This window comes from Oncorhynchus nerka, linkage group LG24 (genome assembly GCF_034236695.1).
Source record: "Oncorhynchus nerka isolate Pitt River linkage group LG24, Oner_Uvic_2.0, whole genome shotgun sequence".
NCBI classification, from domain to species: domain Eukaryota; kingdom Metazoa; phylum Chordata; class Actinopteri; order Salmoniformes; family Salmonidae; genus Oncorhynchus; species Oncorhynchus nerka.
Genome location: NC_088419.1, coordinates 15,817,868 through 15,837,248, shown reverse-complemented (window position 1 = coordinate 15,837,248; position 19,381 = coordinate 15,817,868). Strand labels below are relative to the sequence as shown.

General features: G+C 47.8%; 1 protein-coding gene across 1 annotated transcript; it reads right to left on the bottom strand.

The window, feature by feature from the left end:
• Nucleotides 1-670: 670 nt before the first annotated feature.
• LOC115107548 (sine oculis-binding protein homolog B-like) lies at nt 671-19,089 on the bottom strand. Its single transcript, XM_029630950.2, is given in 8 exon segments — nt 671-3,519; nt 8,043-9,440; nt 9,442-10,032; nt 11,146-11,241; nt 12,491-12,642; nt 13,861-14,034; nt 14,923-15,061; nt 18,749-19,089. Coding segments are annotated over 7 exon segments (2,634 nt in total). The 5' UTR covers nt 18,842-19,089; the 3' UTR covers nt 671-3,519; nt 8,043-8,051.
• Between the last annotated feature and the right edge of the window lie 292 nt (nt 19,090-19,381).

Here is a 19,381-nt window from a genome sequence, read left to right as displayed (position 1 = left end):
GCAAAGGGCTCAGATCAAAAGCAGTGCACTATATAGGGCAAAGGGCTCAGATCAAAAGCAGTGCACTATATAGGGCAAAGGGCTCAGATCAAAAGCAGTGCACCATATAGGGCAAAGGGCTCAGATCAAAAGCAGTGCACTATATAGGGCAAAGGGCTCAGATCAAAAAGCAGTGCACTATATAGGGCAAAGGGCTCAGATCAAAAGCAGTGCACTATATAGGGCAAAGGGCTCAGATCAAAAGCAGTGCACTATATAGGGCAAAGGGCTCAGATCAAAAGCAGTGCACTTATATAGGGCAAAGGGCTCGGATCAAAAGCAGTGCACTATATAGGGCAAAGGGCTCAGATCAAAAGCAGTGCACTATATAGGGCAAAGGGCTCAGATCAAAAGCAGTGCACTATATAGGGCAAAGGGCTCAGATCAAAAGCAGTGCACTATATAGGGCAAAGGGCTCGGATCAAAAGTTGTGCACTGTATAGGGAATAAGGTGACATTTTGGATACAACCAAGATATGTCAGAGAGAATATTATCTATCCCACATTCGGATGTTACGTTTCAGTGAATAGTTTTGACCTTGGTTGCTATACTTGGACCATTTTACATTGAAAAGTATATTTGTTCTGTGATACAAAGTAAACAATGACATCAGATATGAAAAACACATGATGTTGTTGTTCTCAGAATAGCCTTTATTCACTTTACAAATAGGTCTCCACCAAACAGCTCCCAGTTGATGCTATTAATTTAGGCCTAAATACAAACAATCGGTGAATTATACGGTGCCTTACATGTTCAATGAGTGTCCCGAGTCCACAATCTATGGGTTTCAGACAACTTTTGTTCTTCCCAATTTCCCCCCCACAGTCTTGAATAAAGAGATGAGGGACAGTGATGGTAGGTGTAGTATACTATAGGGTTAGGGTTTGAGTTAGTTACTATAGGCAGATGTGTAATATACCATGGCAGTTTTTTGTTCACTTCTTGGCCACTAAAGCAGTGTTTCCCAACACCCCCAACAGCACACATTTTTATTGTAACCACGGACAAAAACACCTTATTCATTTGTCAACTAATCATCAAGCCCTCAATGACTTGAATGAGGTGTGTTTGTCAAGGTCTACAACTAAACTGTGTAGTGTTGGGGGTCCTGGAGGACCAGGGTTGGGAAACACTGCACTAAAGGTATGGCTAGGGGACTATCCCCGATATCACAAGACTGATAGTATAGAGATGCCAAGTGACGCCACCACGACTCATATAGTTGTTGACACAGTCCCTTGGCCAGACTAAGATTACAATGACACTACAGGGTATAACCTGGGGTGAGCATGTTGACTGGAATTAGCTACTTTTCACCATGGTTACACATGCTGATTGACGTGCTTTTTGGAATGCAGTTTCGAGATTGCAGAGGCATGTGTGTGCGTGTTTGTGTGGGTGTGCGAGAGAGGGGAGTGTGGGTCAGGAGGCTATTCGAGGTCATGACTATAGAAAGACCCTGGAAAGCCAGTGTGGTCACTCCCCCGCAGCAAGGAGTCTGCTTTCCAGCCAATGACTTGGCAATGTTGTTGTGGCCATAGAAATAGAATGACCCATTATGGCCTCATTGACTTGAATGGGGACATCCTTCTAGGAATTGTATTTCTATGGTTGTGGCAATGTTCTACTTTGGCTATAGTGATGGCAATAGGTGATGTTCTGTGGCTGGATCGAGGCATTGTTGAAACTGGGCTGTCGTGAAAAAAGACAAGACTTATAATTGTCAGTAAATGTATGGTTGAATGAACAATTGTGTACGCTATTGAAAACTCTATTTATATAAGGTATATGAGACAGGTAGTTGCTATGTTCCATAGACAGACACTGCACTCTAGTGGACAAATTCAAACAAAACATTTGGACACTGGTAAGAGCTTCGGCACTCGCAAACAAATACAGTATAATAATCAGAATCGAAATAAAAATCAATAAAGCACTTTCTGGAGATCTATGAAGGCATCATTCATAAATTATTATAAAGTCAAAGTCTATGTAAAGCAAAAACTAAAAGTGAATTCTCACAATGTGACGATGAGTGTTGGCAAGGCCTCCAGATGATGATGCTACCACTAGATCGTTTTCAGGCTAATCCCAGATCTGTTTGTGCTGTTTGGCATGACAATGACCAGAAGAGTGGGCAAGACAGCATGAACAGATCTGGGACCAGGCTTATAGTTAGTATCATCATTATAAACCCCCAGACTAGGGGAAACTGTAATACTGATAGCTGCTTTTTTGCAGCCTTTGACAGTTGAAAATAATACCATGGCTGGTAACATGACTGCCCAAACCCACCAAAAGGAGTCATCTGAGTAAGATAAAGAGCGTCAACAGAGTGAGTAGGTTTGGACACTGAAATGATCTACCCCTGTCCCATGGCCGAGTCAGTGTTGTAAATCAAATGACTGGGTTCGAAAGCTGGGTCTCCGGCGCACCACAAGACTGTGTTAGCCCTTCGAGCCAAAACCTAGGCATTAGTTTCGGGGAGCTGACACAAGTCTTCCGGTCTCAGGCAAGTCACAAATAGTGGATTTCATGATATATGGGACTCTCTTTCATTATCATATTACATAGTTTACAGTTAATTATTTTGTCATTTTTCATTGCCCCAAGGGACTCCATCCCTCTTTCAAACAGAAAACCACCAGAGAAAAATGTGCTGAACTGACCCTCGTCCCCTCGTCCATAGAGGGGGGAAATAGGAGGGGAAGAGGACATTAACAAGCAATTGGTGTCAGAGTTACACTTTAGGACTAGTGTGTGTACCATTGGAGAGGGGACTGCGGGGTGGAAAGGACAGGAAAGAAGGAGAAGGGTACACACTTATTCCTGGCCCTCCGTCAGACAGAACAATTTAAAAAGACAAACTCCTCCTGAAGCCTGAGCCCCTGTTAGCCAGGTAACCCAAAACCAGAGTAGGAGAGTCAGTGTGGGATATGGGGGAGAGGAACAATGTGGCTCTTTGTGTGGAGCCGGGCAGAGAAAACAAACCATTTCCCCAGGAAAGAGATCAGGTTCAGTCTCCATTGGAGAAGACCACACAAGGCTGCTGATCGTAGCCTAGCAGCCTACCATCTAGTGCAGTGTAGAGCCCCTGACTATGGCTGAGGATTGGAACTGGGCTGAGTGGGCTCTTTGGGCTGGCTTCATAGGCTCCTGGACTATGGGAGAGATCAGAGATGGAATTGTCTGTCTCTTGGGAAGGTCCAGAAATGCCACATAAAGGTACATACAGCACACACACACACACACACACACACACACACTTGTGCTGTGAATGTACTGGAAGTTCACATTGAGCTCTTGGACTGCTTCTCCCATTGGACTGCTTCTCCCATTGGACTGCTTCCTTGATTGGCACGTCGGGGTCAGAAGAAGGGTGGAGTTGATCTCCCAGGTGGCTGAGTAATGGGTTGGAGGGAGGGCGTTGGTGCTGGTGATGTACCCAAGAGGGCGGGGCACTGGATCTGGTACCGCTGTACATTACATACAGAGAGAGAGAGAGAGGAAAACGGAGAGAGAAAGACAGGGAGAGGCAGGGATGAGAGCGAGAAAGATGTCAATTTCAGTTCCATTTACATCCATATTACAGTCTGCCATCTATCAATCTGCCGCCTATCAATCCTCCCTTCCTTAATCCACCCAGTCACTGTGAGAATGAGGTTTAGGGCACTATCAAACCAAGAACATCTGTGCTGAACACATGCATACACACACACATACATACACGCACGCACACACAGACACACACCACACACACACATACATACACGCACGCATGCACAGACACACACCACACACACATACATACACGCACGCACTCAGACACACACACATACATACATACACGCACGCACACACAGACACACACACACATACATACACGCATGCCAGACACACACCACACACACACATACATACACGCACGCACGCACACACAGACACACACCACACACACACACGCACGCACTCACAGACACACACACATACATACACGCACGCCAGACACACACCACACACACACACATACATACACGCACGCCAGACACACACCACACACACACATACATACACGCACGCACTCACAGACACACACACATACATACACGCACGCCAGACACACACCACACACACACACACATACATACATACACGCACGCACAGACACACACCACACACACACGCACGCACGCACAAACACACACCACACACACACAAACAGCTTTGTTTTTGTGAATTTGCAGGACTTTTTGGGGAGTAAAAATGCACATGCGGACAAGAGCACACACACACACACGCACACATGTACACGCACACGTACGAGGGGCCAAGAAGCCATTGCTCTCTGCACTCTCTAACTCTACTGCCTGTGTCCCTCTCCGTTTTAGTTTCAAACGCTCTGCAAAAACCAATGTGGAGGGATCCATTTCCGCATGGCAATAAAATAGCCCAAATAAAGGCAGGGAAAACTGAGACGAAACCGGCCTATTTCCTGAGGTGAAATCCTCCAATCCTCCAGTTGGCCTGTTGATTCTGTCAGAGCTAAAATACTTTAAATGTTTTTTTTAAGAAGACTTTTAGCAGTGAACACAATGGAACTAGATAACCATATTCCCCTTGGCGCTGAGAGGTGCTAAACTAAAATCAGTCGACTATGAACGCAGCCCAGCTCCCATTACACACGGGCACGCGTGCACGTATGTACACACACACACACACACACACACCGGCTCCCCTTACATAGAACACCAAGCAATAAATCCGTCTGCGCAATGCTGGCAACACACTATGATTTTCATATGTATTGGTTACTAAGGGAAACGGAGGACCGCGCAAAACCACAACAAATGACAAAGGGTGAAGCAGGGACATCGTTCTCTGCAAAAGCAAATCGTTTAATACTTCTGGCATGTCGTTGTTGGGAGTTAAACCAGTTAAAACCAGTTATGGGGTTATGTGTCACTCTCTGTCAATAGCCATCTTTTATTAAGATGACCCTTGACCTTTCAAGGTTTTTGACATGCGATGGGAAAGGGGAGTAAGTAGAGGTAACTGGAAATGAAAACCTTTTCGGTCATCATGTGTACATTAAGCCCATGATGTAAAACTGAAACATGAGCACATAATCACACACAGCTCTGGGTAGCAACGGGACCATTTGAATGAACAATCTGGAAAGGGGAACACGGAGAACAATCTGATTGGTCGAAAGTAAGGAGGGTTCCAATCTGATTGGTCGTTAGGGTTGTTACTGTAATGTACTGTATGTCTTCCATAGAACATCTGGTTCAATGGAAGAAGAAGAAGAAGCTGTGAGGAGAGAGAAGGAAATGGGAGATGAGAGGAAAGGAGAAGAGAAGAGAGAGGAGAGGAGGGAAGAGAAGAGGAGAAAGTAGAGAGGAGAGGAGAAAAGAATGAGAAGAGGAGAGAAGAGAGGGGAGAGAGAAGATGAGAGAATGCTACTTAATGAGAGGAGAAGATTCCACACCACTATACCGAGAGCCGGGGCCTGGGCCAGTCATTATGATGACACACGGAGCCGGATCTCTCCGGTTCTACTGCTCCATTTTCTGAAGCCCCAGAGCTCTATCACTGAGGGCTGGCTCTCATATTCACAGCACACAAACATCCACAGCGCCGCCAAGTCTGACGATCGCCACTGTCTCCACGACAACACCAGAAAGACGGCTGGGGCAGAAGAGTGGAGGCTCATAGGAGAAAATAATATCACAGCGTGGTGTGCTTGGTGAGCTGCTGACCAGTGGACCTCACTCAGACACACTCAAACATACTTTCTCACCAGACCTGGATTCAAAACGGATTTGAATGCGGCACTGTTTGATTGAACTTGTACGGTGCAATGGAGACACACACACACACACGGGTCACACAATATGCGCATGGCCACTAAAGAGAATGGCGCCAAAGAGAGAGAATCTCAGTAACTTGGCACTCCTCACAACTCTAGGGTTACAGCTAGGCCAGAGGAAGGGACAGACAGACAGCTCTAGGGTTATAGCTAGGCCAGAGGAAGGGGCAGACAGACAGACAGCTCTAGGGTTATAGCTAGGCCAGAGGAAGGGGCAGACAGACAGCTTTACAGATACAACTAGGCCAGAGGAAGGGGCAAACAGACAACTCTAGGGTTATAGCTAGGCCAGAGGAAGGGGCAGACAGACAACTCTAGGGTTATAGCTAGGCCAGAAGAAGGGGCAGACAGACAGTTTTACAGATACAACTAGGCCAGAGGAAGGGGCAGACAGACAACTCTAGGGTTATAGCTAGGCCAGAGGAATGGACAGACAGACAGCTCTAGGGTTATAGCTAGGCCAAAGGAAGGGGCAGACAGACAGCTTTACAGATACAGCTAGGCCAAAGGAAGGGGCAGACAGACAGCTTTACAGATACAGCTAGGCCAAAGGAAGGGGCAGACAGACAGCTTTACAGATACAGCTAGGCCAAAGGAAGGGGCAAACAGACAGCTCTAAGGTTATAGCTAGGCCAGAGGAAGGGGCAGACAGACAGCTTTACAGATACAACTAGGCCAAAGGAAGGGGCAAACAGACAGCTCTAAGGTTATAGCTAGGCCAGAGGGAGGGGCGGACAGACAGACAGACAGCTTTAGGGTTATAGCTAGGCCAGAGGAAGGGGCAGACAGACAGCTCTATGGTTATAGCTAGGCCAAAGGAAGGGGCAGACAGACAACTCTATAGAGTTATAGCTAGGCCAAAGGAAGGGGCAGACAGACAACTCTAGAGTTATAGCTAGGCCAGAGGAAGGGACAGACAGACAGACAGATGGCTCTAGGGTTATAGCTAGGCCAGAGGAAGGGGCAGACAGACAGACAGCTCTATGGTTATAGCTAGGCCAGAGGAAGGGGCAGACAGACAGCTCTAGGGTTATAGCTAGGCCAAAGGAAGGGGCAGACAGACAGCTTTACAGATACAGCTAGGCCAGAGGAAGGGGCAGACAGACAGCTCTAGGGTTATAGCTAGGCCAGAGGAAGGGGCAGACAGACAGACAGCTCTAGGGTTATAGCTAGGCCAGAGGAAGGGGCAGACAGACAGACAACTCTAGGGTTATAGCTAGGCCAGAGGAAGGGGCAGACAGACAGACAGCTCTAGGGTTATAGCTAGACCAAAGGAAGGGGAAGACAGACAGCTTTACAGATACAGCTAGGCCAGAGGAAGGGGCAGACAGACACAGACAGCTTTAGGGTTATAGATAGGCCAGAGGAAGGGGCAGACAGACAGCTCTATGGTTATAGCTAGGCCAGAGGAAGGGGCAGACAGACAACTCTACGGATACAGCTAGGCCAGAGGAAGGGGCAGACAGACAGACAGCTCTAGGGTTATAGCTAGGCCAGAGGAAGGGGCAGACAGACAGACAGACCGACAGCTCTAGGGTTGTAGCTAGGCCAGAGGAAGGAGCAGACAGACAGACAGCTATAGGGTTATAGCTAGGCCAGAGGAAGGGGTAGACAGACAGCTCTAGGGTTATAGCTAGGCCAGAGGAAGGGGCAGACAGACAGCTCTAGGGTTATAGCTAGGCCAGATGAAGGGGCAGACAGACAGACAGCTCTAGGGTTATAGCTAGGCCAGAGGAAGGGGCAGACAGACAGCTCTAGGGTTATAGCTAGGCCAGAGGAAGGGGCAGACAGACAGCTCTAGGGTTATAGCTAGGCCAGAGGAAGGGGCAGAGCATAGAGAAAGTGAGAGTCACTTTGAAAAGGCATCACCTAATCAGGCAGGGCCTGTGACCGTGCTTTGTTTGGATGTCTGCTTGCTTCCTACGGGGTTCTCTCTCTCTGTGTGTGTGTGTGTGTGAGAATGTTGGTGATAGAGTGAAACAGTTAATTGTGTGCCTTCTAATCTTATTTCATCTTTATGAAAGTTCCTTTACCTAATTTTCACGTCTTCTGTCTTTCTCATTCCGATTCCTCTCTAACATCGCCATTGCGTTAGTGTCCCAAAAACCTGTTGTAACAAGAGACACCTACCTCCCTTCCCTACTTGATCTGATCTCGGATGCGGAGGCACCGTCTCTTCAGAGCAGGCTCCATATCCCCAGGCCCAGCCACACTCGGTGGGCATAGTAGAACACCCTTGTCCCTAAGCTTGGGCAGGAGGAGAGTGGTGGGGGCACCGCCCGTTCTGGTGGGTGTAAGGTTGGGGGTGGGCAGGGCATAGGCATGGTCCTCATCTGGGACGTGGGGGTCCTCGGAGTCGCCAGCGGCCGAGGGCCCCTCTGATTGGCTGGTGGGGAGGGATGGAAGCTGGACCTGGCCATTGGAGCAGCTGTTCTCTTTGACTGCCTCCAGCTCACTGAGGGCGGCGTCAGGGCCAAGAGGCGGGGCCTCTCTCTGAGACTGGGAGGAGTCTGGGCTGGGAGGAGGATCGGGGGATGATGACGGTGTTGTTTGTTTGGGGACGTCTGGGAGTGTTGAGGGGGAGGGGGTGGCGGTATCGCAGGGAGGGCTGCTGCATTCCCCTCTGGGAGTTGGTGGGGTGTCTGAGGGGGGTCGTATGTTAGGGCTCTGGGGGTAGGCGGTGTTGTGCAGAAGAGGGGGTGACTGGGTTAGTGGAGGGGTGGGTTTGATAATGTCATGGTGGTGGTTGTGGTGGTCCACTCTGGTATCCACCAGCCTGGTGCCTTGCCCCATTCCGGGCTCACCCGGACCCGACAGGTCCACCACTCCGTGGGGGTTGGGCTCCAGCTTGACCGGGGTCCTCTGGAGCACTCTCTGGATGACCTGCCTCTCTGGCTGCTGCTGCTGGCTCAGCTTAAAGTCTGACAGCCCCTCAATCACTGAGGTGGAAGATGGGGAAGCATCGTAGCGAGCCCTGGGGGAGGACACTGCACTGTGAGGGATCGACATGGGTGACTGAGCCTGCCTCTCCGACTTCACCCAATCTGTGATGTCCCTTCTGGGGTGGTCTGAGGGTGAGGGGAGACCCTGGTTGGTGGTTCTACCCAATCTGTTGGCCGCCAAGCTCTTGGGACAAGGCAAATTGACACCCCTGGAGCGTCCCCCCTCTATCCCCTCCGGCACGGGCTGGATAACCCCACTGTGGGGGACCCCTGGGGCTTCTGGAGGAGCAGATTTAGGGGGTATGGGTATTGGGATAGGGATGGGGATGGGGACTGGGATTGGTACAATGATGGGGTAGGGCACCAGGACCGTGGCCTGGGGGAAGAAGGGGCCTAAAGACGGCCATCCCCCGAAGTTCATCATAGGGAGCATGGGCACGGGGCCACGGAGCCCCATCATGTTGATAGGGGGGGAGTGCAAGCCTGGGAAGTAGGCCCCCGGGTAGGGGTGTATTCCGGGTGGGTTCATGGAGGTGGCCGATGGGGGCTGGAGGTGGGGTTGGTGGGGGTGATGGGGGAGTGAGGGGAGGCTGGTGGATGGGGCTGGAAGGGGGCCAGGTGGCCCCTGGGGGTTGGGCCAGGGGGCTCTTCAGGCCCTGGGCGTGGAGAGGGGGCCGGATGAAGGGCAGCGGGATCTGAGGCATGGCCTTGTGGTGCTCCATGGGGGGGTGAGGAGGGGGGGGGGCGGGGTGGTGGCTCGCTACCTGCGCGGGTGGTGGCAGGACGTGCCTCTCCAGGCGCCTCAGTCCTGAAATGTTAACCTTCAATGACGAAGATGACGCCTCGGATGGAGACACAGTCCTTGGTGCCGCTGTACCATTGATCGGCGTCTGACCTTTGGGCGACCTGGTCGTCCCCCTCACGTCCCCAGCATTGCTGCTCCACGATTCAGGGGTCAGGAGCTTCTGGTTCTGGACCCCTCCGGTGGACTCGGGTCTCCCCTCCTGGGTTGGTCTTCCTGGGCTGGAGCTGGTGAGAGTGGCCCTGGCCTCTCTGTAGAACACATCCATCTTGTACTGGTTCAGACACTTGGTGCTGCAAAACTGGAGCCGCTCCTCACCGGCGCCAAAGTCCAGGTACTCTTTGGTGTGGCGGACGTGCTTGCACCAGTTGCACACCTGCGGTACAGGCGAGAGAGACTGTGAAGAGTTACTTAAGTGACATGTGAAAAGGAAAACGCAAATGAATGGTGTCTATATGTCGTAGAAATGGTAATATAAAATATGGAATATTCTTTATGACAGTATTGTGAAAAGCTGCTTTATTCACAAAGCTTGTAAAGGCATAGTTCAGGAATTTTTACAAATGTTGATATTTTTTAATTTTTTTTACCTTGTAAGAAGTTTATGGCCAAGGAGTGACTGCAATCCATACTGATTTTGTTAACCTAGCCACTTCCAACAATTAGCAACATTCGCATTTTGGGACAAATTCCCCATGTAAATCAATCTCCCCCGTTCAGCATGTGTTAAATGTCATGACCAAATCATATTAAATTGATTGTGTTATTTTGAGCTGATTTGGGCATGAAAAATAATCCATGCTAACAGGCGAGATTAAATGACATGGCTAATGTTGCTAATTGTTGGCAAAGGTAAGGAAACAAATATGGAAATACTATATGTAACATCCCTGAACTATCCCTTTAAAGGGCGGTTTCACAGACCCACAGTTAAGCCTAGTCGTAGACTAAAAAGCAAACTCAATGGAGAATCTCCATCAATAATTATTTTTAGTCTAGGACTAGGTTTAATCAGTGTCCTAGAATCTGCCCCTTAATCTGTATCCTAGAAACTGCCCCTTAATCTGTGTTATAGAAACTGTCCCTTAATCTGTGTCCTAGAAACGGCCCCTTAATCTGTGTTTTAGGAACTGTTCCCTAATCTGTGTCCTAGAAACTGCCCCTTAATCTGTGTTCTAGAAACTGCCCCTTAATCTGTGTCCTGGAAACGGCCCCTTAACCTGTGTCCTGGAAATGTCCTTTAATCTGTGTTTTAGGAAACTGCCCCTTAACCTGTGTCCTGGAAATGTCCTTTAATCTGTGTTTTAGGAAACTGCCCCTTAATCTGTGTATTAGGAACTGTCCCCTAATCTGTGTCCTAGAAACTGCCCCCACATGTTTTGAAGTAGCTCTCAAAGACAAACATGCATTAATGCATAACTAGTCTTTGAGCTAAACTATTTAAAAAGTATATTATATTTCTACGAAGTGGATTGTGTTTTGTTCTTACTCTGGCACCTCCACTGTTCAGCACGAGTCGTGGTGAGTCATCAGCAGTGGTGTGTTGGGGGGACCTCTCCCCTACATGGAGGTCCTCATCCCGGGCCTGACAGAGTGGGGCAAAGCTGCATCATTATACACTTAAAACAAACTATCAAGAGCTGGGTCATGTTCATTAGGCACCAAACGAAACAAACAAATCTGGGATGGACTAGCTGGATTTGTCCAATAACAAAGCATTCATTTTTGATCTCTGTTGCAAAACATTGTGTGCCCTAATGAACAGGACACCAGATTGTGTTAAAGCTGTTTCAGACTAGAGCCTGGATTCAGTAGTATCCACTATGGGATTTAAGCATCAAGTGTTGATGAAGTAGCAGTTGCTTTAAATCATCAAGGCTCCCGTGGTTGGTCATTAAAACAAACTTACATAACCAATCCCAAAATAACCACTGCACAATTTGCCTTGTCATAGCGGTTCAAAGTAACAGAGTACATTGACCTATGGGCTTTGAGGTCACTGAAACAAAGGGACTGTTTAAAAAAAGTTTTGGTAACATTTTGGAATGTTTCAGTAAGATAAAGTAGATGACAAGCCTGAACCCTCATTTTATTCTCAATGGTCCCTTCTTTGTGACCCATTGAGACGTGTGGAGTTACGAAACATGAAGCAGATGCAGGTAAGGTATGCACTGAAAGTGGACACCTCACCCCCAGGCCCTCTGCCCTTCTCCCTCCAAGTAACAAGCAGGGACAAGCCAACGGCCACAGTTCCATCCCCACTTCCACCAACTAAAGGGTTTGTTGCAGGTAGGCAGCAGACGACCCCCCCTCCACCCTTTCCCTCCCTGTCTGTTGTCGTGTGAATAAAACCTAGCTCGACAAAACAACAGGAACGGTGAAAGGGGATAGCCTTGCCTGACACCCCCGCGCCTCTAAGAGAGGGTACCCATGTCTTGGATGGAGGGTGAAAAATGGTTGTAATGTGTATAGGAGTGGAGTTGTGTATAGGAGTGGAGTTGTGTATAGGAGTGGAGTTGTGTATAGGAGTGGAGTTGTGTTTAGGCACTGTTTCCCTGTTGCTTCCCGATCCTCCAGACCCAAGCCACATTATGACTGGCCCTTCCTCCATTAAGCCGTAACTGATACTAACTAAGTGTCCTCTGCAAACGTTGACCCCTTCCCACCCTCAAAACACTGGCCTGTCCATAAAAAAAACACTGTGTGTGTGTGTGTGTGTGTGTGTCATTTTCTCCATCTGAACTGCTGCAGTTGACAAGTCAGTTTTGTCTGACCTAAAATTGTCCGATTGATTCCAAGTTGAAATAAAGTTGAACCAAGGTTGAATCCCTCACCTTGTTGCGTTTGAAGTAGGCCCGTCGGCAGGCGGCGAAGCACTTCTCACTACAGAAGCTCTTCAGCTCGGTGCCCATACAGAGAGAGTAGCGCTTCACCCCCTCCTTCTGACACCACACACACACTATCTGAACATTCTGCACGTCTTCCACTGCAGACAGAGCCAAAGGGGAGAGGAATCAACATCAACATGTGAAGTGTGTTTGATGATGAAGATGAGGATTTAAGGAGTTTGTGAGTGTTGAAGAACCGTAGGCTACGTACGGTAGTGATGATGATGATGTGTGAGTTTTGAAGAACCGTAGGCTACGTACGGTAGTGATGATGATGATGTGTGAGTGTTGAAGAACCGTAGGCTACGTATGGTAGTGATGATGATGATGTGTGAGTAGGCTACGTACGGTAGTGATGATGATGATGTGTGAGTTTTGAAGAACCGTAGGCTACGTACGGTAGTGATGATGATGATGATGTGTGAGTTTTGAAGAACCGTAGGCTACGTACGGTAGTGATGATGATGATGTGAGTTTTGAAGAACCGTAGGCTACGTACGGTAGTGATGATGATGATGATGTGAGTTTTGAAGAACCGTAGGCTACGTACGGTAGTGATGATGATGATGATGATGTGGTTTTGAAGAACCGTGAGTGATGATGATGATGATGATGTGTGAAGAACCGTGTGATGATGATGATGTAGTGGAACCGTAGTGATGATGATGATGATGTGTGAGTGTTGAAGAACCGTAGGCTACGTACGGTAGTGATGATGATGATGATGTGTGAGTGTTGAAGAACCGTAGGCTACGTATGGTAGTGATGATGATGATGATGATGTGTGAGTGTTGAAGAACCGTAGGCTACGTATGGTAGTGATGATGATGATGATGTGTGAGTGTTGAAGAACCGTAGGCTACGTAGGGTAGTGATGATGATGATGATGTGTGAGTGTTGAAGAACCGTAGGCTACGTACGGTAGTGATGATGATGATGTGTGAGTGTTGAAGAACCGTAGGCTACGTACGGTAGTGATGATGATGATGTGTGAGTGTTGAAGAACCGTAGGCTACGTATGGTAGTGATGATGATGATGATGATGATGATGATGATGATGATGATGTGAGTGTAACGGGTGATTTAGTGAACCACACCTGTGTGATGAGGAACCTTACCTGAAGACTTGTGTTAGCTTCCTGAATAATGTCTAGACTTTAGCTAGGCAGGCTAAAACACTTTTGTGATGTGCAGGAGACATGGGTTCTAACCCAGTTGATCACACAAAGGGTGTGTGTTTGCATATGCTCAGTAGATGTGTGTGTGTGTGTGTGTGTGTGTGTGAGAGAGAGAGATTTTTTCAGGCCTGTCCCTACCTGCCGATGGCTTTATAAGCGGGACAATTACGGGGGCACTCTTTTGCTCCTTAGGGATGGTCAGAGAGGAGGAACCGGGGGAGGAAGAGGGGACTCTGGATGATTCTCTCTCTCCACTCCTCATGGCCAGTGTCATTGGGCTGTCTAGGCTCTTGGATTTGGGCACCGAGTTTTCTGGAAGGCACAGGATATCTAGGGTCACTTCAGAGTGAATTTATGTTCTTAACATACATATAAAGTCATGTAAAGTGGCAACAAAAATGGAATCTGAATTCAGTCAGTTTCTCTTGGCACCACTTCCACTCCACACACACAATTTAAATACAGATGTAGATTCAGCCTAAAGGGCATGGACAGAAAACAATGACACTGAAAACTGTAGAAAGATAATAGTCCATCCACACAGGTTTACTGTAATGATAGTAAGTGAAACATAAGAAGGGTGAAGTAATATGTCTGGATTGAACAACCTCTATGTTCTGTTACTGGGTTACCTGTGAATTCCGTCTGACCTCTGTTAAATATGTTATCTGTATTGTACAGATGCCCAGCAGGCAGCAAATGTTCAGTAGGCAGTAAACGTTTAGAAAGGGAGTGAAACAAGGATACTACCGTAACAAATTACCTTGGGTCGTGTTCAGTAGGCAGGAATCGTTTAGAAAGGGAGTGAAACAAGGATACTACCGTAACAAATTACCTTGGGTCGTGTTCAGTAGGCAGTAAACGTTTAGAAAGGGAGTGAAACAAGGATACTACCGTAACAAATTACCTTGGGTCATATTCAGTAGGCAGTAAATGTTTAGAAAGGGAGTGAAACAAGGATACTACCTTAACAAATTACCTTGGGTCGTGTTCAGTAGGCAGTAAACGTGTAGAAAGGGAGTGAAACAAGGATACAACCGTAACAAATTACCTTGGGTCGTGTTCAGTAGGCAGGAATCGTTTTGAAAAAGGAGGTACTACCTGAACTACCTGTCCAATTAAAACACAGATTTCCACTCTCCATTGCAAAGCGTTTTACTCCGGTGTGGCCTAGTGAACAGGGCCCTGGCCTTCCCTCACCTTTAAGAACTGAGACGTGCTGCTGGCGTCTCTCACGGTTGGGGTAGTTCCGTATCTCGGTGGCCTCGGAGTCTCTGAGCTCCAACTTGTCATAGCCGTACCAGCCTAGGAGCTCATTCATGGTGCTCTCTGCAAACGTCTAAAAGGAAAAATGGAAAATAAATCACTGAGCAACATTATAGGTTATGTCAGTCAGCGGACATGGCGGGAGATGGGACAACCGAGCCACTGCTTGCTAACGCTAAGCCAATGTGAAGTTCAGTTGTGAGTGACCTTACATCCAAGGTTTGTTAGTGGAACTTTTTATCCCACTCTTTAAATGTAACCAGAGCTTCCAGTCGCGAATCAATGTGCTGATTCTTTAGACTTCCAGACCAGCCCTGACTGGATGAAATGAGCAAGGGAACCCAGAGGAGTACAGTATGACTCTTTTTCCATGATGTATTGCAGTTTGTTTACTCTTGCTAAATAGGAGACGGAAAAGTTTTCCAACCTAATACCAGTGTAAAATATATGAATCATTCTTTGTTTAGCTCTTTTAATTGGGGAAAAAAGAGACAAAATAAAGAAGTGTTCTCAGCAGATGTGTTGTGAAGTGAACATCCTGGCTTTTTAAACATTCCGACCATATGAAAGAAAACAACACAAAGGTCTCTCTCTCTTTTCATCCGCCCACCTCGTCTCCTCTGTGGCTTTGAGGCGAGTGGGGATTGGAGCAGAAATCCGATCTGAAATTAGCAGAAATCCGAGCAGGACACCTTACACCACCGCTAGGTCCCACGGTTCTCGGAAATGCCCTGCTCCTCTCCCAAGTGTCCAGCACTACCCAGTCCCTCCCTCCCCTGCTCCTCTCCCAAGTGTCCAGCACTACCCAGTCCCTCCCTCCCCTGCTCCTCTCCCAAGTGTCCAGCACTCCCCAGTCCCTCCCTCCCCTGCTCCTCTCCCAAGTGTCCAGCACTCCCCAGTCCCTCCCTCCCCTGCTCCTCTCCCAAGTGTCCAGCACTCCCCAGTGCCTCCCTCCCCTGCTCCTCTCCCAAGTGTCCAGCACTCCCCAGTCCCTCCCTCCCCTGCTCCTCTCCCAAGTGTCCAGCACTCCCCAGTCCCTCCCTCCCCTGCTCCTCTCCCAAGTGTCCAGCACTACCCAGTCCCTCCCTCCCCTGCTCCTCTCCCAAGTGTCCAGCACTACCCAGTCCCTCCCTCCCCTGCTCCTCTCCCAAGTGTCCAGCACTACCCAGTCCCTCTTTGTGTGTCCCCTCCCTCGCCTGCCCTCTCCTCCCTCTGCCTCTCCCCTTGCCCCCTCCACCCGGCACCTTCCAGCCCTGATACCCGACACTGCACTCCCTCTCGGGTTTCAGCCTTTTCCAGTGTGGACAGTCTGCCTGTTGTAGTGTTACACCAGGGCTGTGGTACTGACTACAGATTCTTCCCTCTGCTTTCCTCACTCTGACAGGGCCTCAAAGAAAAGGAATTGTGTGTGTCCCCAAGTGTGTGCGGGTGTGTTTGTGTGTATGTAGAGGTATCATATCCAGCTAAATATGCCTAACGATGAATAAAGTCAGGTATCTGGTGTCCGCGCTGTGCTACGGTCTGGCATGGAAGGAGTGGGTTTGACTGTGGTATTGAAATAGATCCCTTGACTAAGACAACACTGGACTGGACCGGAGCAGCCCGCAGACAGACAGACAGCTCCTGAAATCACCGTCTGTCTGTCTGTCTTCTATTTTGTTTGTCTGTCTCTGAGAGTTCTATTTTGTCTGTCTGTGTCTGAGAGTTCTATTTTGTCTGTCTGTCTGTCTGTCTGTCTGTCTGTGTCTCTGAGAGTTCTATTTTGTCTGTCTGTCTGTGATCTGTCTGTCTGTGATCTGTCTGTCTGTCTGTCTGTCTGAGAGTTATATTTTGTCTGTCTGTGTGTGTCTGTCTGTTTCTCTGACTGTGTGTGTGTGTGTCTGTCTGTCTCTCTGATCTGTGTGAGAGTTAGACAAAATATATCTGTCCATCTGTCTTTCTTCATCTACCCTTCTCTATTTCATAATCACACACTTATACCACTGACCTTCAAGCCCAACAGCCCCAGTTCATTACCGCGGTCACCCAAGGCCTGTTTTGTAGATCCACGTGGCTCCCTGTAAGTCTGAGAATCACAAAGTAGTACTCTGCCTGTGCTGCCTGCATCCCGTGGGACTAGCCTAGTCTACATCAACAGTTCCATCAGGGCATGTCCTCCTATAATACATTGAATTCAGTGTTGTTTTGTCTCACTATTTTCTCATTAGGGAGAGACAGGAATTTTTTCTTTCTCCTCCCTGTGCTTTACTTCCCACAAATGTTGTTATTGTTTCTTATTGGCAGTTCAGACAAACATTTGCTTTGTGAGAGTGACAAGCCCCACAGAAAGAACCCTGACCAAAGGCAACAACGCAGGGCCGACCCCCAGATCCAGCTCAGATCCAGGCCGGGCTGACTTACATCAAGCACAGACGGCATTTAGCATGTTTTCATTCAAATGAGTTCATTTGCAATTCTACACCACTCCCTGGATATCAAAAGCTACCATCCAAACCACTTACGCAAAAAGAGCACATTTCCTCTCACAAAACAAGACGATTGTTTACATTTAATTTAATGTTGAATTCACAATAGTTGACAACTCAACCAAATGTAAATCAAAACTAGACTTTGAACTGACATCTGTGCCCAGTGGCCAATGTCAGAACTCATAAAACTGAAGGCAGACAAAATGTGGGCTTGTAGCCTAGCCTACTACAAGACTTGCACTCTAGCAGTAGGACTGAAACCAATACCATCATATTCAATTTTGTTTTGAATTGGAATCACCAAATAAAACAGTAGACATAGTTTCCAAGAAACTGATTCTGAGTCACTTTCCAAGGGCACAATTACTACGGTTACCTGTTTAGGTTCGGCCTATTGATCCTTTGCCCTAGCGGATATTCTCAAGTGATGTGACTATGTATGTTCGTTCGAATGTATTTATTTTTTACAACGTTACATTGTTGTAAACATGTAAACTAGCCTACTACAACAAGTGCGCGCACAGCCGAAGCGGGGAAGAAGTGAAGTGTTCTTGCGGTTTGGTGGTGACGCACATCTGGAACACCACTGGACTTTGCTGCGCGAGGCTACGGATGGACTGACATGGCGTCACTACAGAAGGGCTACCTACCATTCAGTGGACACGACATCAAATATTAGATAACCTAAGAGTGACACTTTAATTAAACAGTCACACGTTTTCATTCCCTCAGAAAGCTATATTTCCCGAAAGTCGGTTTATTGTGGCAAGGCCAGGTAATATAATATAGCTGTCTTATTTCATCATATGAAATTATCATCATTATCATCATTCATCGTTATTTCGGAAGTATTCAATAATATAACGGCATCCAATTATAAGCAAATTGAATTGTTTCAATGAGAACAAATCGAAGTTTTCATGGCGTCTGTGAATGCCTCCAACTGTGTGATTAGTGCGCACGGAGCTCTCTCCCAATGTCTCAAAAGTCTCAATCTGCACTTTTATTTTTATCTCATCTTTATTTAACTAGGCAAGTCAGTTAAGAACAAATTATAATTTACAATAACGGCCTACCAAAAGGCAAAAGGGCTCCTACGGGCACCGGGGCTGGGATTAAAAAGAAGAATAAATTAAATAAAAATATAGGACAAAACACACATAACGACAAGAGAGACAACACAACACTACATACAAAGATACCTAAGACAACAACATAGCATGGCATTACTTAAGACTATTCACAAACAGAACACTGCTAAAAAAAATGCCAAATAACTAATTTCCCCTCACCTTCATCTCTTGGTTGATCTCTCTCTTGACGGGGTGCGCGGGTTTCCTACTGCGTTTGTTTTCCGGCGGTCTCCCTTTCTCCATCTCTGGCATAGTTCTGACCGGCTCCGTGTCACTTCTTTGGCGTGCGACTGATAGAGCGCGTCACTCCGGGGATAGTCAAGGCTAGTCAAGGTGCGGCGACAGAGAGCGAAAGCTGTCACTCTCGGTGACAGCGGCTGTCATTCCCAGACGTCTGCGTCGGTCATCTGGGGGCACCTTCCACTGACTCTCCACTGAACATGGGTGCTGTGGGCTGCTGCTGCCGCCCTACCGCCGCCGACTAACAACCCCTCTCTCTAAATCCCAGAGAGCAGGGAGGGGCCTCCGCGCTGTAACCCAACACCTGGCGGCCACCCCTCCCGAATCTCAACAGATACATTTCATGAGGAATGCGAGGACTGTTTTATCTGCGGGGAACGACAGAACCAACACTGTCTATTATATTCCAGGATTTAAATAAAAGAGATGAAAATCCCGCCTGGGTAAACGATACCACGGTAGAATGTTTTGGGGTTTCTCAAATTACATCTGTTTGATCAGAGCGAGAGGAACACAACGCCTGTGAAATGCTTACTTACAAACCCCTAACCA